Genomic DNA, 19,593 nt, shown 5'->3' with positions numbered 1-19,593 from the left:
TAATTGAAATTATGATATTATCATTTCAGTTAAACTTAAGATTGTGTTTTTAAGACCGATTTTAGGCACATATATTACATCTGTCATATAATGAGATTTTTTTTTAACAAGAATTACTAGTTATGGACTTTCGAAATTAAAATAATATAGGAAATTATATTATTTCTTTTTTATTTATTACATATTTGTTTGTCATATTGATTTATTTTTGTAATTTATTTTTTATTGCTAAACTGTACTGTATTTTTCTACCAATGCAGTTTAATTTTAATCTCGATTCCACTAACTCCATCTTTTTCTAGTTTTAAGAAATAAAAAAAAATAAATAATAAGTTGAATCAAGATTAAAATTAATCTACATGGTAGAATAATTTTCGGGCATAAATCATAGTAATTAAAAAAAAAAAAAGATTTAATATCAAACATTTTTGTTAAAAGGTCAAAAATAGACTAAAAAAAAGACTAAAAAAAAAACTTAAAAAAAAAAAGACTAGACAAGTATGCCAATATCTCTGAAAAGGTTAGTGAACGACAAGGTTAATTAACGTTAACGAGGATCATTACGTGTAAACAGTGTCGAGCATTGACGGACGCTTATAAACTCGTAAATTCCGCGGCGCGTCGACACATGCGCCACGCGTCGTCGTTCGCGCGGCGAGTCCGAGTGCTGAGAGTCGCGCCGTCGCGACGCCGCCGCCGCAGCCGCCGCCGCCGCCGCCGGACGTTTCGCAGCGCCGGCGTAGCTCGCGTAAGCTCGCACGCGCCGTCGGTGTGTGTGTGTCGGTGCCGCCTAGGAACATTCGGGCCGGCGCGGCTGGCAGTGCTCACAACAGTGCCCACTTTCTAACATGGCAGATCAATTTGTGTTGTATTATCATGTGACGGCGAAACGCTCCCGTTGATAGGATCCGTAACCTCGTGTAAAGCGATCCTAGTCCTCCCGGTAACCTCGCGAGTGTGGACGCTCGGACGCGGTCGCGTTAAATGTCCGTCGCGATGGCGGACCTCAAGAGCCCGCCGTTTAGTGACATCAAGCGGCCCGAGGAGGTGGTGGCGATGGCGATGAACGACAGCCTCAAATTCGCCGTGCTGATCGGCTTGATCGAGGTGGGACAGGTGTCCAATCGGGAGGTCGTCGACACCGTGCTACACCTGGTGAGTGCGAGTCAGAAGCGCCATCGCCGTCGCCGACGGAGCGGAGTGGAGCGGAGCGCGCCCGGCGCCGTCGCCGTCGCCGTCGGACATCGTCGCCGTGGCTTCGCCCCGGGCCGCGCGATTCCCGCCGCTCCCGTCGACGACGCTTTCGATATGACAGCTCGACTGTCAATAACTTCCGGACCTCCGCCTGTCCGCGCGCGCGGAATCCGCTTCTCCGCGAAAAGTCAAACCCTCGACGGAATCTCTCTATCGGACAACCGATATGCTCCGATACGCATTTTCTCCAGGTGATTTTCCTAATTGACTCGATAACGTCCGACTCGTTAGCGACAACGAGTGAGCCTTGGAACTGGACTTATTAACATAACTTCACCTTTGCGCTAAATAATAACTGATGTCTATTTCTCCTTTTCTCAGAGCAATCCACTCAGAGTTTGTATTTGCGCGAAATATATACTTCTCGCGAGTCTCTCTATTCTTAAATAATAGATTTCACAACGACAATGACTGGCTCTTTTATATTAAACTGATGATTATTTATTGTCAGAATAAATAACGTTACGAAATAAACTTGGGAATAACTGACGAAACAGCAGCTGAAGTCAAACCGAGACGCTCTCTCTGTTCGATGTTTGTAGGTGTTATTCCGCCTCGACAGAGAAGGCCATAAGTTTGTATCTGTGCGAGGTCTCTATCTCGCTATTCTCGCGGGTCTCTACTTTTAAATAATATATTTCACAATGACCAACGACTGACTCTTATGTTATACTTGATGATATTATACTTATTATTCACTATCGGAATAAATAACGAAATAAATTGGCAATGACAAAGTACGAGCTCAAGTCAAACCGAGACACTGTTTAATAGTAGATGCTATTCTATCTTGACAGAAGGCCATAGCTCGCGGATCGTGTCGCGCATTTAGCCGCGAAATGTGCCGTACGATAATCGGCGCGCGATAACATCGATCGCCGTAATGGACAAACAGACGCCAGAATCTGACGGCTGTGCCGCGTTGGCCGTAATTACGCAGGTATAATCGTCGAACGTTTGCGAACGATGGATGAGTTGCGGATCGTTCGGCCTACGTTGCGTCGCCCACGACTCCTTTCGTGTACGATGACGTGCATCTGTTGTCGAAGAAAAATGGCTGAGAACGCGGGATTCCCCGGGGAGCAATTTTTTTTTTTTTTATTATTATCGCATGCTTTATTTGCGCCGCCGCGATCGTGCTTACGTGGATTTTACTACGGTAGTCGCCGGAGTGTGGTTCTTATCATCGCTGATCGTCCCACGCATTCAAGTTCGCGCTGACGACGAATATAGGTGCTTTCCATTCGGTGATACGAGTCAACACGAATGTCATTCTGTTTTTATTATTCATGAAATGCTAAGAAAGATAGAATAATGGCTGTGTTGACTTGTGTCATTAAATGGAAAGTACCTTATATTTATTTTACAGTATTTCACTAGGTGGCGAGAGTTAAGGTGCTTTTTAACCTGTCTTTCTAAGTTATATAACACATTTGTTCTTCTTGCGCTTTTACTCTTTTTATCAATTCCGCTTAATCGTATTCTTAAGCCTTTAAATTCTTATTCTTTTTATCTCACAGTTTTAATATTGTTTTAATCTCAATTCTTTCTATCAAAGTAGGAGATCTCTTAGAGTTGGTTTTTCATTATCCGATTAACTTGTAGTTTAGCCTTAACCTAATTTAACTTAATGATAATGTAAAAATTATGTTTTTCTAGCTATAACTTCAATCATTAAACTAATAGTAACTTAAAAGTTACTATAAAACCGTTAGTTTAGTGATTAATTACGGCTGAAAAAATATAATTTTTACATTGTTATCAGGTTAAGTCTAATCACAAGTTAATTAGAAAATAAAAAACCGGGTCTTGGGGGTTAGCTTTTTATTTTCTGATTAACTTGTGGTTAGATTTAATCTCGTTTAATTTAATGTAAAAATTTTATTTTTTTAGCTGTGGTTAATCACTCAATTGATGGTTTTGTAGTGATAACTTTAATTACTTACTATAAAACCATCAATTTGGTAATATATATTAACTATAGGCTAGAAAAATACTATTTTTACATTATCATTAGGTTAAGTCTAATCACACTTAAGTGAGTTAAGTACACTTTCTATTAAATTAATGTCAAATTATACTTAATTTATTTTTAATTATTTCTATCGCCTCTGCTTGTACACAATATAAAGTGGTTAATTTAACTAAAACATGGAATTAAAATTTTAATTAAAAAAAAATGTATTAAATTTAACTGAAATTTAGCTTATTATTATTTGTATACGTTAATATGGACTTTGAAACTAACCACAGAAATAGATTGACTTATTACATTTTGACACATATAATGTATAAGTTAAAAATAACAAAACCTTATTTAATTTAGGGGATTGGATTAGCAGTGCTCCTTTGATATTTACAGAAAATGAAAAATCAGGCTTTAATTAATATTTAACTTCTTAACAAAGTATATAGGATGAGGGTCGAGATCAAACCCGAGATCAGATCCGAGATCGGACTAGTAGATTACTAATCATTCGTATTTACATCAAACATCATCGCTGGATGAATATCTCTCGAGGATCGCGGGCGTGATTTTCTTCGCCTGAATTACCTTCTCGTCGCGGTTTATTGCGCGAGATATCTCGATAATGGGCTTCTGGCGTGGATAAATCGGGGTACGCATGAATGCGAATATTTTTCATAGAACACTTGTCCACAAATATCTCATACGTGGCGCCGATTAGCGACCGGCAGCATCAAGACGTATTTAAAATCACTCCGCTATCATCGACACCTCCTCGCCGTTCATCACTCGAGCACGCGTTTCTTCGAACTTATAGGTTCTCTCTCTCGTATATAACTTTTATACTTATATTTAACCCCGTTCGATATAGCAAGTTGAGCGCGTGGAAGGACGCGGATCGTTCGCGTGAAGTGGAACACCTTCCTCTTTGAAGGAGGAAGGTTTGTACCCGCGTACAAAGGCGAGCACAAAAAAAAGTTCGTGCGATTTTTACCGAGTCTCGAAAAAGTTGTGCCTGAAGGGCGCAATCGCCCTAAGTCGGAGTGACTCCCTTTTTTAATTACATCTTTAACAAATCCTGAATCTTCGCATACAGCTGAACGACATTGGAGAACATTTATCACGCGACATTGTTCGCCATTTGTTCGCTTCGCATAAATACTATTGTTATTGTCGTGATATTGGCTAGGTAATCAAAGTCAGTATTCATTTCGTATACAAAAAGGATAGTTTGGCTGAAGCATTTAAAAATTCAGCTGGACAAATCCAAAAAAATAATTTTATTAGACCATCAAAAAAATTCTGTTGAAAACTTAAATATGATAAGTAATATTATAAAAAGTTTCGATATTCTAGGAATCAATTTGAGATCTGAAAATTTAACTAGGTACAGACTTGAAAATATATAATTTTGTTAAATCGTGAAAATAATTATATAGGGCATTCAAACTAGTTGCTAGAACGTCAAAACTTTTTGCAGCATTGTTCGTCATGCTCGAGATTCCTAATTATTCTGACAAAATTATTTTCAGCCCAATAAAATTATCTTCGAATCTATATCTAGCTAAATTTTTGGATTTTAGCGAAATCGTTTTTCCATGTAATAGGCATTTGAATACCAGTTGCGAATACCAGCAGGAATACGTAAAAGGAGATAATAACACGCACGAATATAGGATGGTAAATTTGCTATATTATATATGTTTCATATATGCGCGCCGCTAATATTTCTGAATTATGCGTGTTACGCGCCTCTCGAACGTACATGTAGCCATTTCCAGTTTGTATACTCATTTCAATTTGTATACTCACAAAACGTTTGTATTTGCGACATTCCATATTGGTTGACTATTCCATATTATCGATTCTGAATATGCTTAACAATTCTCTCTGTCGTTTTCTTCTTTGATATTTTTGCATAAGTAAAATTTAATTTTTTGCAATAACACTTATCAGTTAATGGTGGTCACATTCTTACTACAGTTATTAGTGGCCAACGTAAAGACCGTCTTGAAAGCTAATGCCGAACACGAATTCAAATTCGTTCGACCCTGAATTAGTTAGCACCGTCCGCAGTTGTACAATATACTGTTGCATAAGCTGCGGCATTTAATCCTATGGCTCCGAGCTGCTCGTACGGCCGAGCGAAATGCAGTTTGCGAACATACTGAGTTATTACACGAGGAACGTTCAAAAAAATTATAGAATGTTCATTCGATAAATAAATAATTTACTGTTGTTTGTGTAACGATAAAACGTATTTCCTATACAATTGTTTTTTTTCCCCTTTATAATTGCATTAATGCAGTAATCGGTTTGCAAAATTCTACTTCAATTATAAGAGCTTCGCGTTATGATAATTTTTTAACAATTGGATCATTCGAATAATGTTTATATCACTTGCATTATTATAGAAACAATTTGTTATATGAATATGATATTTCAAGCGAATGTAGCATGATCGAGATTAAATGTTAGTGTTCACAAAAGTTCAACGTTTCAGGTTTTTCATGTTAAATTATGTAAATGCTTCTGAATTAATTTTTTAAATCTAATTTTTAAAAGCTTGCAATGATTTTAAATTTGAGAATTAATCTTTTTTCAAAGGCTACAAAGTTTTCCTTTGTAGCCTTTCGTAGCACAACTAACATAACATTTCAATGGCCTTGTAACATGCATGTGCAAATGTTATCGTGAGATTAGACGAGTAATATTTAGACTGGTCTGTATTTTAGATAATTTTATCGTTGAGACATGTAGGTAATGCTTATTATTTTCAATTATACTTGTGTAAGATGCACATACATATTCAGTTTACATGACTAAGAGAAAAAACGATTGCAATTATCAAAATTTAACTTGACTGAAAGAATGTATCAATTAAATTTTAATAAATATTGTATTTGTTTATAGTATTAACAAATATTTACTAAATGTAAAACGTATATTTATTTGATACAAGAATAACCATTAATTTGATTTAAATATCATTTTTTTATTGACAATGAATAATATTTATTTACTGTAAATAAATGTTAGTTAAAACAATTTAAACAAATACAACAAAAACATATACTAAATACAATTATAAATATACTACACAAACTATTAAAAAAAATGTTTATTAAAATTTTGTAAATATTTTTCGATAATTTAGTCATTTTATTGTCAATTATATATTTTTTGATAGAACTGTAAATATGATTATTTTTTCTAATATTATAGCAGTAACTATAAAAATAAAGCATAATTTGTTAATAATTACTCTTATAATTATAATTATAAACATCAAACATTTTTCTCAATGTGAAGTGGAAAAGATAATTAAAACAATAATAATTACAACACCAGTATTAGTGCGACAGGAAAAGACGCATCTCAAAACGATCTATTTTAATAATTCTTTCCAAAAATTCTGCCTCGTAATTTTTTTCACATGCATTTTACCTTTTCTGAAGAGTTAGTAAGGAATTCTTAATGTGTCTGTCACTTTATCAACGATTGACGATGGCTTCTATAACATCGGAAATCGATGCAATGCGTTTACGTAGGCACATATTTGGTTTGATCGATATGATGGATGTCAGCAGAGTAATTAGATGGAAATTCGCGATTCCAATTCATCACGGCGGCATTATTCATATTGGCCCGATCGTGCGTCCGGGCTGTCATTGTTATTCGTATTCGTCTATGAGTCCTGTAGTCACTTTCCACGAAATATTTTATTTATGCTTATGACATAGTTTTGCCGCGTGCGCGTCGCTTTGACCATCGCGTACTCGGTGTTAATCGATTTGGCTGTGCATATCGTCTACATGCAAGCTTGCTTTCACAACCTCAGTGGGATTTGTCTCAACAAGCTTTATTTATTTCCCTCGGTTTATATAGTTTCAACAAAATATTCTACTCGTTATTTATTTTCATATTTTGAAACATCATGTGTGTAATGTAAATCGTTTTTAACTACACTTAAAGTGAAGATTGTATTTTATACAATTATCTTTTAATTTTATATTATGAAAAAATAAAGCTAGCATGAAAGCATTTCACGTAAACTTTAACAGTTTTAAACAGTATTTTTTATTACTCGCTCATTATTTTAAGCTTGATTATTAAGATAGCGAGATAAAACTTTTCGCAATATTTCTATCATCTATGATATTTTAAAACCAATCGTAAAATAATATTTTCTTTATTTCCGGCGTTAAATAGAACGAGACAAAGAGAGTGAGGAAAGACGATTTCAGATAAATATTACATCTTCAATTATATTTTCTGACTTTTGATGCTATTTAACATTTTGTTATTAACAATATAGTACGAATTTAAACCAAGAATAAATCTAAATGAAAGAAGTTCTATATTCGATTGAAGCAAATTTTAGTACTTAAATATATATATCCTGGCCGAAATAATATTTTCACAGTAACTTATTCATTTAGATTTCTATTATGATGATTGATATTCTTATGAAAGATGCTTATTAGCATAAAAAAATCATTAAATTACTTATACAATTTAATAAGTGATATTACTATTCTGATTTTGCTCATAAATTGCGTTTTAAGAGATTTCAGCGCGCGATATACAGAATCAGAATGATTTATAAATTTACACAAGAAATATGTATTTAAGCACTAAGATCCGCTTCAACGGAATATAGGATTTCTCTCATTTAATTAAATTTTGTTATTAAATAGAGAAAAAAAGAGAAAAAGAGAAACTATCAAAATAATTACATGAAACGTTCCAGCTGCTTACTAGAATGTCAACATTTCCATAACATTGCAAATCATGTTATATAATTATTTTGATAATTTATTAAAATTATATTCAGATCTGTATTTAGCTAATCTTTTAAATACTTCAACAAGATCGTTTTTTCCATGCAGTTTTTTTCATTTACGATATTTTTACCGTAGCTTGACATAATTTTTACTTCGTTATTCTATTAAGCTCACGTCTCCTGATTCTTTAAATTAGTCGCGAATGTGCAGCGAGGACGATAACAAACTGTATAGATAGGTCGGTATGTTTGTTCATCGTTTCTTAAATCACTTAACATCGAAGCAATATATCATATCTGGAACCGGCACGGATATTAATCGTTTCACATTCGTACGCTGCCGTAATCTTCCGCGATAATGAATTGCGCAGGTTGTCGTGACGAAAGCAGCCCCCCTCAGCCGAATAAGCGATATCCGTGATTTCACGTACCGCCGATAGTCCATCGCTAATTGATCGAACAAAAGCGTGATTTTGCAATTTCCATATAAATGGAAATGTAGATTTTCGACATATTGCAAGAGAGCGTAGATTCACTATCGTCATGCCTATCGTCATCGCCAGTATCTACTCGTGTATCGCGGGGCGTGATCTATATGTTTATCGATCACAGATTCCCTTCATGCGTGCAACGTGATCGACGTACATGCGTTTACGTTCGCGCACCGGCCGACGGCGAATTGTCCAATGGGCGTAAACGATCGAAATGTAAATAGCGCTAAATTTCCAAAATCTCGTTTTGCAGGGAAATGAAAAAGTGAGTAAATGCGCCGGGTGTATAGGAGAAAAAAAAAATAACGATACTTTGTTCGTAAATAAACAACGGAATAACGTAATTTCACGAGTTAATGTAAAATATAACGGAAATTAGTACAAGTTGATACGATCTTATCTTTTACGTGATAATACATGCAAAGACGCTTTGATAACATAATTTTCACGTCTATTTCAACATCCATTTCCTTTATGCGCGTGTAATTACGTTTGCTCATAGGTAGTTTTATTTTAAATAATAATAAAAAAAATACAGAATACACAAACGCATTTAATATAATATATATATATATATTCGTAGGTCAATGTATAATAAAAGATGCGCAATATAACGACATAATATAATATTAATAATATCGTGATGTATTAAATTCCTAACAAAATGTTTGACATAATAAAATAATACTTCAATAAATATCGCGATATTAAATTCCCAACAAAATATTTAAAACTGTGAATTTACGATTGTACACGAAGGTGAACCTGATTATTAATACGCATTTATACTGGGAACTTTATCAATAGAATGACGATTTTATCGGAGCTTTATGAATCTCTGCGATGAATGTGCATAGTATCGTTAACTCCGTATTTTCTCTCTGGCAACAAAATGCAATAGAAAATCGTTAATTGACGTACCGACGGCGAATAACGTCAATCCAAACAATCGTCAAATGCACGCTGCGCATAATACCGTTTTGTATAATGGCTGCCTGACCACTGTATCATTAAGTTCTATATACACCGATTTGATTCGCGCAATTTGACCGGCACTCACAGTAATCACGATTTTGCGGCAGTATGAATACTTTACGTAATGGAACATTAACGGGGTGAATCCTTAAATTGACAGAATGATTATTAATCGATTCAATGACGGGCTGCACTTATTTGTCCCCCGTAGCGCAGCACGATCGACGAGCGCAATCGACAGATATTAACGCAGGCTGAAATCTCGACGAGATGAACGAGGTTTATAGACGTCGTATAGTCACCGATTATATAATACGTATGAAATAATGCGCATTTCTTTGGGGAAAACATGCTTTTGGCATTTAATGACAACGTATGTTGATTCATACTTATGAAGTCATTTACTTCCCTAGTTAAAAAATGACTAGCTTAAAAAACGTGATTTTCGAGTGAACAAAACTAACTTTACGAAAAAAAATTACAATATCAAAACACAACTCAAAAAAGATGGTTAAAAAATCTATAAAATTATTACAATTCAAAATGAATTGGTGATTTTTTTAACTTTTGGAGAATGAAGATCTATTTTTCAAAAATCTTATAGTTTTTCCTTGAATAAGATTTGTTATAATTTATTATTTTATTATATTTCTTGCTTTAAACTATATATATAACACTGTCTCAGCGCCACTATAACGGCTTTTTTATTCTACAAAGGTTAATGAGCTTTCTATAATAAGCTTATTATCTAAGTCATTATCTAAGTATTAAACCATAAGAAAAATTGACAATCGAATGTGAAAAGAATAATCGATTATGATTGCTTAATTTCTTACAGCTGAAAATTTAAAGCTTAGGTAATGGCTTATTATTGTAGAAAACTCATAAAGATTGAAACGGAAATAACAAAAATAACATTTGATAATGTTAACCCATATTATTTGATTAATTAATAATTTTTCTTCAAATTAAAAAATAGTTTTTTTTTCTGGGAAACTTAATTTTCTTGCAGAATTGGATATAAATTTTACACCGAAATATTCAAACTAAGACTCACTAAAACTCATTTTGATTGATTATATTAAATTGATTATATTATTATTTTAAATTATGTCACTTTATAGAAGAAAGCGATACACTAAAAAAGATTTATTTGAATAAATTAATTTAATTCGTCTTTCAATGAAAAATATATTAAGTTAAACACATTATATTTAACATAAATACATACATTCTTCAACGAAATAAAGACGAACTAAATTAATTTAATCAAGTGATCAATTTCGATATAGATATTCTCGATGATATGGCTGCGGATAAAGCGCTTTAAAAATTCCCAAAATTATCGCACAAGTTTGAGATAAACCTTTCTTTCACATTTTCGCCGCTTTGCGACACAAATGAAGAATGCGTGCAGATATTGTGTGACATCAAAGCGACATATTTACCCTTGTATTTGTAAGCAGGATACACGGTTTGCCTCTTTTCAATACGAGTAGGCGTGACCTTGCGTGTTGCACGGCCGTTGATTGTATCTCCCTTTGGATCTGTCCCCGCGATAGCTTTGGTTATCGAAATATTAACAACGCGTATCCCAACGCTCTTCGGAAATGTTTGGAGAACTTGCTACGTGCTGTCAGTATCAGCGTACGAGCAAACAATGAAGAGCGAGGCGCCTAACGAGTCTGTAAATTAAATTTTCCTTCTCGTTTTCTCGTTTTGCAATGCACCCACACGTTCGTTGACATAAAAGTTCCGACAGAAAATTCATCTGTGTAACGCTGTGTCACTACGATCGATTCGAAAAAGTTGTATGTACCGACACATACATTAATTATTATTAGGTGTTGGAATTAATTCGTAGCGTTTTTTAATGAAAGAATGTTATTTATTTCACATGAGCATTAAAAAATACATTAATGAAAGTACTTCCCATCACTTGTAAAACGCTACGAATTAATTCCAACACCTAATAATTAAATTACAACGTTAGAGAGAAGAAAAGAGAAGAACGGTTTTCGTTTGTATTACCTCGCCCGCGTAATTTCTATCGTCGTTCAGGTAGGCAGGCTGATAAGCACGATTCTAAAGCACAAATTAGAACATTTAAATGTGAGGGCATACAGTACCGGCTAATTAGATATAGCCTAGAAGAGCGAAATGCGCAGCACATGCATGAAGTAGCATGACTGGTGTTGGGAACGACAATGACATAACTGCGTCTTAACTTGATAAATTAATTGCGGTTGCGGTAACAGGTTGCATGGCGGACGCCGTGTTCTCTGTACTCGCGCGCGCATATGTCTATACAAGCATTAAACCATTATCAAATCATAAGCGTCTCGTAAGCATAGTTTGGCAATAAGCCTTGTTTGCCGAGACAATACTGCTGAGATGTCAGCGCTCCACGCTACGGTCTTGTATGTAAAGTTAATGCTAACGCTGTTGCTTGGTCTTCTGCATAATGGCGGCGGACAATGCAATGGCGCGGTAAAATAGCAAAGTTAATGGAATAAGCCGCGTATGAATAATGATGCGAAGTTAAAAATTATTGTTCTTCTTCTACCGTTGTTTTCCGAGCGGCGTATTTCTCCGTGACGTATTGCCTTCGGAAAAGATATCGCTATGAGCGTGCACTTTTGGCCGCCACCGTGTGGTTAAAAATTTTAATTCACGGACGAGGCGGACTTCCTATCCTGAGGAGTGATAAAGAATTATTGAACGTGTTTTTCGCCGGAACAGAGACGCACGTAGAGCCGTTAGCGAAAAGACTGCAACACAATGTGATTAATGAAAGGGATTATTCCGTCCATTAATTTTCATCCCGCACGTGTATTTGTAGAAGCGTCGGTTCAACGGTTGTGTTCGTCGTAACGCGAATCATTAATTACGATTTAACGATAACCGGTCGTATATTTCATATATGGCGACGAAGTATCGATAACCGCCGCTCTTATATCGGTATGTATCTCCCTGGAGGCGCGAGCGGTCACATCGAGTGATAAGCGAAATTGTTATCGATATGACGGATTTAATCGCGATAATCTCGCGGAATCAGCGTCTTTTATCTTCGATATGTGGAAAAGAACGGTTTAAAGTTGTTAAAGTGTTTCAAAATTTAAGTGAAGAATTGAAAATATAGTGAAAATAATTTGATTGGACCATCTAAATAATTATGTAGGTCGCTTAAGGGGATCTCAAAGTAAATCTGTTTTATCATTTTTTCCAAACATTTTTCTAACTGTCTTTACAGATTAAAAAATCTCTTCTCCATAATTAAAGTATAAATGATAATGTTATCTAAACCGGTCGACTCTATCAAAAACGAAAAAAGTTGGAAAATTACAGTTTGGTTACCAACTTTTAATAATGACTCATAATAATGTTTGCTTTATATACTTACGAGTTTTATAGTTCGTGTGTATAAAACAATCTTGGTTTGAACTAGAGATTACATGAATAATCAATGTTGAATATTTAGAATTAGGTTTAGATACTTAATACGAAAGATTAGTTAGAAAATTTGTACGTATATGTAAGTACGTGTATATTATGTAGTAGTATATAAAGATATCGCATTTTATCGGTAAAACAGTGATCTCATCGGAGTTCATTTTAGTTGAGGATCGAAATTTTGAGCTTCACTTTAAGATCCCCTTAAATCGTCTGTATTACGGACTAAATCATATAATTTTTGTATAACAAATACTTTTTTTTCTCTTTCATTAGAAAATCTTTTTTTAGGATTAAAGTGTACGCATTAATATGTGTTTGTAAGATGGAGTTTATGTCGAGAATAACTAAAAATTTCGAAATTAATATATTTTTTACCATTTCTTAGTGTAATATGGCGTCTCAAGCTGTCAAGTCGTGTACTATTTCATAAGTACAGGTTGCAAAACTTTCGTATCAAGCAAATGTTATCACGACTTGACAGCTTGAGACACCATGTTACACTAAGATCACAAACATGTAATTTGCACGAACAAATAACGTCGAGTTCTAGACTTAGGCACTTTATCGCGACGAATTTATACCAAAATTGACACGAAAATGCGACTGCGTGTATCATAGGTTGCGTGAGATATTGGTGTGGTAGTATATAAAAACATGTTGATGCGCTTAAAAAACATTTCTGGTGACTTCGTCAGAGTTCGAGCTTCGCTTTAGGATCCCCTTAAAGTGGTTGCTAGAATATTAAAATTTTCTGCAGCATTATTCATTATTCTTTCTATATAATTATTTTGAGGATTCAACAAAATTATTTTCAGATCTGTATATATTTAAATATTTAGATACATATAGATCAACAAAATTGTTTTTTCCATGTACAACTGATTGTACAACTTCTTGACTCACTGATGCCTGGACGTATCATTTTTTTTAATCGAATTTTGCATGCTTGCATGCATAATTCTTGCATATACTTATTTTCAGTAAAACGTTTGCATTAATCCATAATGAACGACAGTTCATACAAATTACATGAAGGAAGAGCTTTTAATTGTCTACACGAGTGAACGAGTACATTGTGTTAATATAATGCTCGACGTTTTGTGAAAACCAATAGTCAATTAATTGAAAAATAATCCTTTAAAAAGAAATAATGGCTTTCCATTAATTGGCAGTTGGTTCTTACAAAAGTATAATGAATGCTTACAATTAGTGAGTTACCATGTAGCCAATTAGACGTGCTCTTTACTGTTATTAATCATACAAGAATCACGTGATATCGATTCCGGTCATCGTCGTATGAGCCCTTGTACGATTAATGGTCCAACTTATCTGACAGCGATTGATTAAATCTCATTGTTTCTATTCCATCATTTGTAAAACGTGCCATTAATGTCACATTACAGGTTTGTGTTTTTAAAAAATACAAATGAGAAAACGGATGGCCGCAAATAGGAAATACTTTGAGGGAAGAGAGAGGATTCGTTATTCGATAATTCTCGACAACATTCGCTGATTATAGATATCGGTATATCCTAATATCGGTATTATCTACTCAAGGAGGCAGGAAAACTCCGACAAAGGAGAGATAACGGAACGTAAATCGTTGTCGAAACCGAAATGGACGGCGCTAGTTGGTAGCGGAGAAATGAAGGGACTATTGAACGTTCAGCCTTTGCTTTTCAAAGTCATGCGAGGTGGGAGGGGCCTATTGGCATTACGCGAAACGAGATATCCAATAACTTCGTTTTTCACAATTAACGAAGCGCGCGTATCAAAGGATGGCCGGTGATGCGTAAGCTTCACTGATGACGATACTCGCGCGCCAATGTTCAATAACGTGCCATTACTCGAGAACTCGATCCTGTTGTTTCAATGCCCGAAATGCCGCGCCGTCATGTATATTTGCTAGTAGAGTCTCAGAATCATACCGTATGCCGCAAAACGCGCTAACGTACCATTGTTTCGTAACGGAATAAAAATTGACGATAACGTTTTATCGACGCTTTTGCGACGTAGACACATACCATATATATACTATGTATACATACCATATAACACACAATATATACGCAATATTCTCTTCTCAAACTTTTCATGTTGCACGTATTTATTGTGTTTTGTATTGTGAAATGTACTGGTTATTTTACGTAATAACTTGCTTGAAAAAACGAATAAATAATTATATATATTATTTTTTTTTATTTATATAAATCGATATCCCAAAAAATTTGTGAGATTTAGTTGTTTTCTTTTGGCGTCTCGATGATCCGGATTTCCCAAAATTTATAAGATTGAAAAAGAAAACATACTACGAGCTAATATATATATTTACCTGCGGAGAGCATGTTTGCAATATTCAAAGAAATAGCTATTTTTACACTTTATGGTAGAAAAAAGAAGTATTTCTTATATCTGTGTAAATCCCTTCGCCTAAGGGTTCCACCTCGAAAATATGTGTATCGGAGTTTAAAGGATTTGGCAGAAGAATTGCGACCAATGCCACAGTGCAACGGCTAAAGCTTCTGGCCCGGGTCCATCTGCATTTATCGTGCACTTTTCACCGTTTAAGGTCAACGACTGGAGAGTTCATGCTAGGTATATTCACAACGGTGCATCGGTCGTATATTGTGGTTTAGTTCGAAAACACGATGGGAAGCAATTTTTTGAAGCACCTCAGGAGATTCGAGCTTATAATAGATATTATAGATTTTTAGAGCGTTTGGAGCTGCCTGTGAAACCTCGAGATTATCGACCCCTTTCGCAGGAATTTCAAATTATCGTTTATTGCGAATATAACGGTATTTCGCGAGACAAAAATGGCTAGAGTAACATAGAATAGATTCTATTCTATTGGATATCGGGGCCGATGCTCTTATTAGAAAAGTTGCGTTCAATGTCGCTGCAACGAACATTGGTGGAGAAACGTTTGGCACGTTTCCAGCTGAACTCTCCAAGGAAACTTTCCCTCGCTCGTACGTTTGAAAATTTCAAGGGTTCCTTGTCGAATTACAACCTTTAAAAAATTACTCCTTTCACATCATTTGATTAATCTTGATCTCATTGTACATTATACGTTGCATTTCTAAAGGGAGGCGCTAATAGAATTGTTTATAGAGATCTTGACTAATAACCAGAGGAATCACTTCACGACAGTCGTGAAATCAATACAGGAAGAGGCAAGAAATTCATTTTTCCGCTGTCGCGTTTTCTGAATCGGCCAGGGCAGGCCATCGTAACGTGCAAACTTTTTGCAGTGTTCTTGCGGTGATTCTGTCGGACTTTCATATACGGTTCACGTGGCGCAGAAATGGGGATCAAAGTCGATAGCACGAAGCCTCGAGTGATCATTATTTATACCCGAAGAGATGCCATGAAAAGACGAGTGTGTCCGAGCATAAAATAGGGCACGTGACTCGGCAAATGCTTCTAATGATACCACAAGATCAAATAAAGTATTCTGAAAGATCACACAAGGAGACTTGACTTAATTAAACACAATTCAAATTATGCAAAGCCAGAGTGCATTGATTGTAATATAAAGATGTCTTTAAATTGTAAAGAACAGGAATTATTTTCATTTTGTGAGATACTTATTTCTGTGATCAGTTAGATAACTTCGTTTAATCATGTCCTACATGGCGATATGAAGTTTTTTTTCTATTAAGAAATTGTATATAAAAATCACGCGTAATCCGACAATATTCTCAAAGCTTTTGTGAAAATTTCTATGATGCCCTTTTCTCGTGCGTATAATGTACGTTAACTTTGAGAAGTTTTCTAACAAAGAAATTTGAAGAAGACCTTGTTTGCTAAGAGTTTGTGAGATTGGTAAATTCGATTCTGACCACAGAATTCTAAACTTTGAATTTCAAAAAATAATCTGATTATCGTGAAATTTTTAGGAAATTCTTGGTATCATTGAATTTAAGTATAACTTTGGAAATATTTTACTTTCAAACGGAACCAATCTAGTATCAATGGAATACATTTGGAAGTCAGTTTGGAAATCAATTGTAACTGTTGTAGCATAGATGAGCTTCAAATAAAATGAAACTGGAAACTCAATGTTACTCTGTAATAAAAAATTCTCTAAAATCGACAATACATATTACAATAATCAGATTATTTTTTTTTTAAATTCTGTCCATCTTATTGGATTCACCATTTTGAATTTTCTTTATTTTTGATCTCAGACTCAAATAAATTCTTATCAAATTACCTCAGGTTAGATTTCATGAAAATCAAATAAGTAGTTTATAAAATAACAGAGAATGATCCCAAATGGGGTCGCTCGTCTACAAAGGATAAATACTTAGACCCGAATAAAGTGATGAAATAAAAAGTTATTGCATTCCGCGCGATTTACGTACAAGTATGATAAAAAGGTCCATACAAGAATGTCGATGGAATCTGTGATAAAGATATCTGCGCTCTCCTCAGACCTCGCTTTCTTGATGCTGTGTCTTGGTATAATTTCTTGTCTGGTTAAATCGAGGGCATTAATAATACGACGATATGAAAGACATTGCGCAGAAGTTGTGAGCAAGGATGTCGCAGAAGTGAATTGCAAGCATCGTTGCAAATGGAAACATTTAGCTCTCCTGCGCACTATTTATTGCCGGTAGTATACGCTACAAGCCATTGCTGGATTATAGAAAATAATTGCAGGTAGATAACGGTTATTTTTCTAGAAATTTGTATCCGGTATCTGTTGTGCAAACTTATCCCAGATCCTCTAGCCATTTGTCTTTATATGTAGAAATATTCGATTTGTGTCCACGTTGCGTTATGAAAGATTAATCAATGTGTTAATATTTGTATAAAATAATAATTAATAAAACGGACGTTTCGCGCATCGATATCGCTGACATATCGTATCTCGAATATTAAACCATCGTGTCATACATGCGGACAATAATTTATTCAGATCACATGCACCGACCTTCCATGAGAATTCGACATTCCGGGCGTATTCAATTAATCATTTTACAGAATTTATGTAAAATGATATCTCTGCGAAAATATTTATTTGGCGTATTCGCACCGCTATGCGCTCTGATGGATTACACGGCACCGGTGTTAAAATCCCGCCGAGTGAAGATTCCGGACTCCGATAAATTATAGCCCTTTGTGCAAGTTATCCAGGAACTACTGTTCGGAAACAGCGCCCTCGTGAATTATGGCGGACACCGTACGTCAATACTTTAAACGACAGATAATTTACTTCTTTCGTGGTTTTGATTACGGAGTGGGGAAGGAGTTATAGGGACGTGTCCCCAGTGCCGTCCCATTTTTACGCCTTTCCAATTTCCGGAATCGACAGATCGTAACTTTCCCGCCGCGTACTAGGTACAAAATTGCTGTCCAATGATGAAATGGTCGCGGGACGACAATGCATTCCACCTTTCGAAATCATCGAAATTTTAGAACGATAATACATCAGAGAGCGTAAAATGAAATAACGTAACTAATATTATCCCATAATTCGAAAGCAAGAGATCTATACATATATAGAGTTACATATATGATATTCGTTTCTCCACCTATGAATCATAGGTTACTATCGGTTGCCCTAGTTTCAAGATGTCGATATTACGACAACGTAGCAATAAAGTATAACCGGACGTTTTAAATCATCTTTCGTCTCTCAGGAAAATATTAGATAAATGTCTCGCAACACTCGCTCGGCCAGATACAACGTCTTGACGTAGTCCATTGAGGAACCGTGTAATCGCTTTCCGAGTGCGGAAGCTCGACTCTCGACGTACGCGCGGAAACGGTTTGACGATACGCGGGGTACTTCCGCCGTACACATCGCACTCGAATTTACGATGTAAGGAGATTTCGATGTCGCGCGTATAGCGCCAGACTGATATATACGATGCACCGGCTGTCGACCGGATAATATTTCGCGAAGAGGAAGAGACACGAGAGAAAAAGCAGCGCGGGCAAATATTCTGGTCGCGGTACGCGACTACACGTACGTAGAATGGTGAGACACGAGATTATTGGCATTGCTGTCGATTGCTTGTACAGTGTACATACACACACGAGGTGCAAGGTTACGCTTGCCTAAAAAAGCGAGCCGCGTGTCAGAGACGTATCTCTCACGTCGGGAAATACGTTTCTCTCTCGCGTGATTCGTGCGGGCTGGTAAGTCCGAGGGTGCGGAAGCGGCCGGGATTTAATTCCAAAGACCGATGAGGAATGGCGTCATGCGGAGGAAGGTAAAGCTCTAAAGGTCTCTGCTGCTAAATTCTGGTACGAAGACGCGGAGCCTTTCAAGTCGCATCCCTCTTAAATAAGCCTTTTGCATCGGCACGAACTCCGGGATCGCAAGCACGCAAGTAAGCGTGAATAAGCGTGCTTGTTTTCGAAGTAATTATTGCTTATCCCAGATACACTATTCGCTCTCTTTGTCATTTACAACTTCCTAGACTTTTGCAATTGCTTATCTCTTTGTCAGTTAAATATGTACCTAAGATAAATACGTGATTAGATCTTTTATGTGTAACAAAATATACGATCTTAATTCTTTCATTCGGAAAATTTTTTATGAAATTACTTTTGTGAGATATAATTGTATTTTTTATTTAACTCGGGAATAGTCATTTAATTTTTACAATCAACTAGATTTTTATACCTCCATTAAAATCAATACGTTT

General features: G+C 35.6%; 1 protein-coding gene across 7 annotated transcripts in view; it reads left to right on the top strand.

Moving 5' to 3' along the window:
• The first annotated feature begins 708 nt into the window (after nt 1-708).
• LOC147907164 (neurobeachin-like) overlaps nt 709-19,593 on the top strand; it is a 139,137-nt gene continuing 120,252 nt past the window's right edge. For 2 of the 7 annotated variants that reach the window (XM_087413913.1, XM_087413914.1), the window contains exon 1: nt 709-1,155. In XM_087413913.1, the coding sequence (XP_087270039.1) occupies nt 985-1,155 (171 nt within the window). In that variant the 5' untranslated portion in view covers nt 709-984. The remainder of the gene's footprint in view (nt 1,156-19,593) is intronic. The other 5 variants (XM_087413911.1, XM_087413915.1, XM_087413916.1 and 2 more) reach the window with 3 other exon arrangements.

The sequence above is a fragment of the Acromyrmex echinatior genome, chromosome 15 (genome assembly GCF_024713525.1).
Source record: "Acromyrmex echinatior isolate Ae372 chromosome 15, ASM2471352v2, whole genome shotgun sequence".
Classification (NCBI taxonomy): Eukaryota; Metazoa; Arthropoda; class Insecta; order Hymenoptera; family Formicidae; genus Acromyrmex; species Acromyrmex echinatior.
Note: the sequence above shows the minus strand (reverse complement) of the source record. Positions and strands in the feature narration are given on the sequence as shown.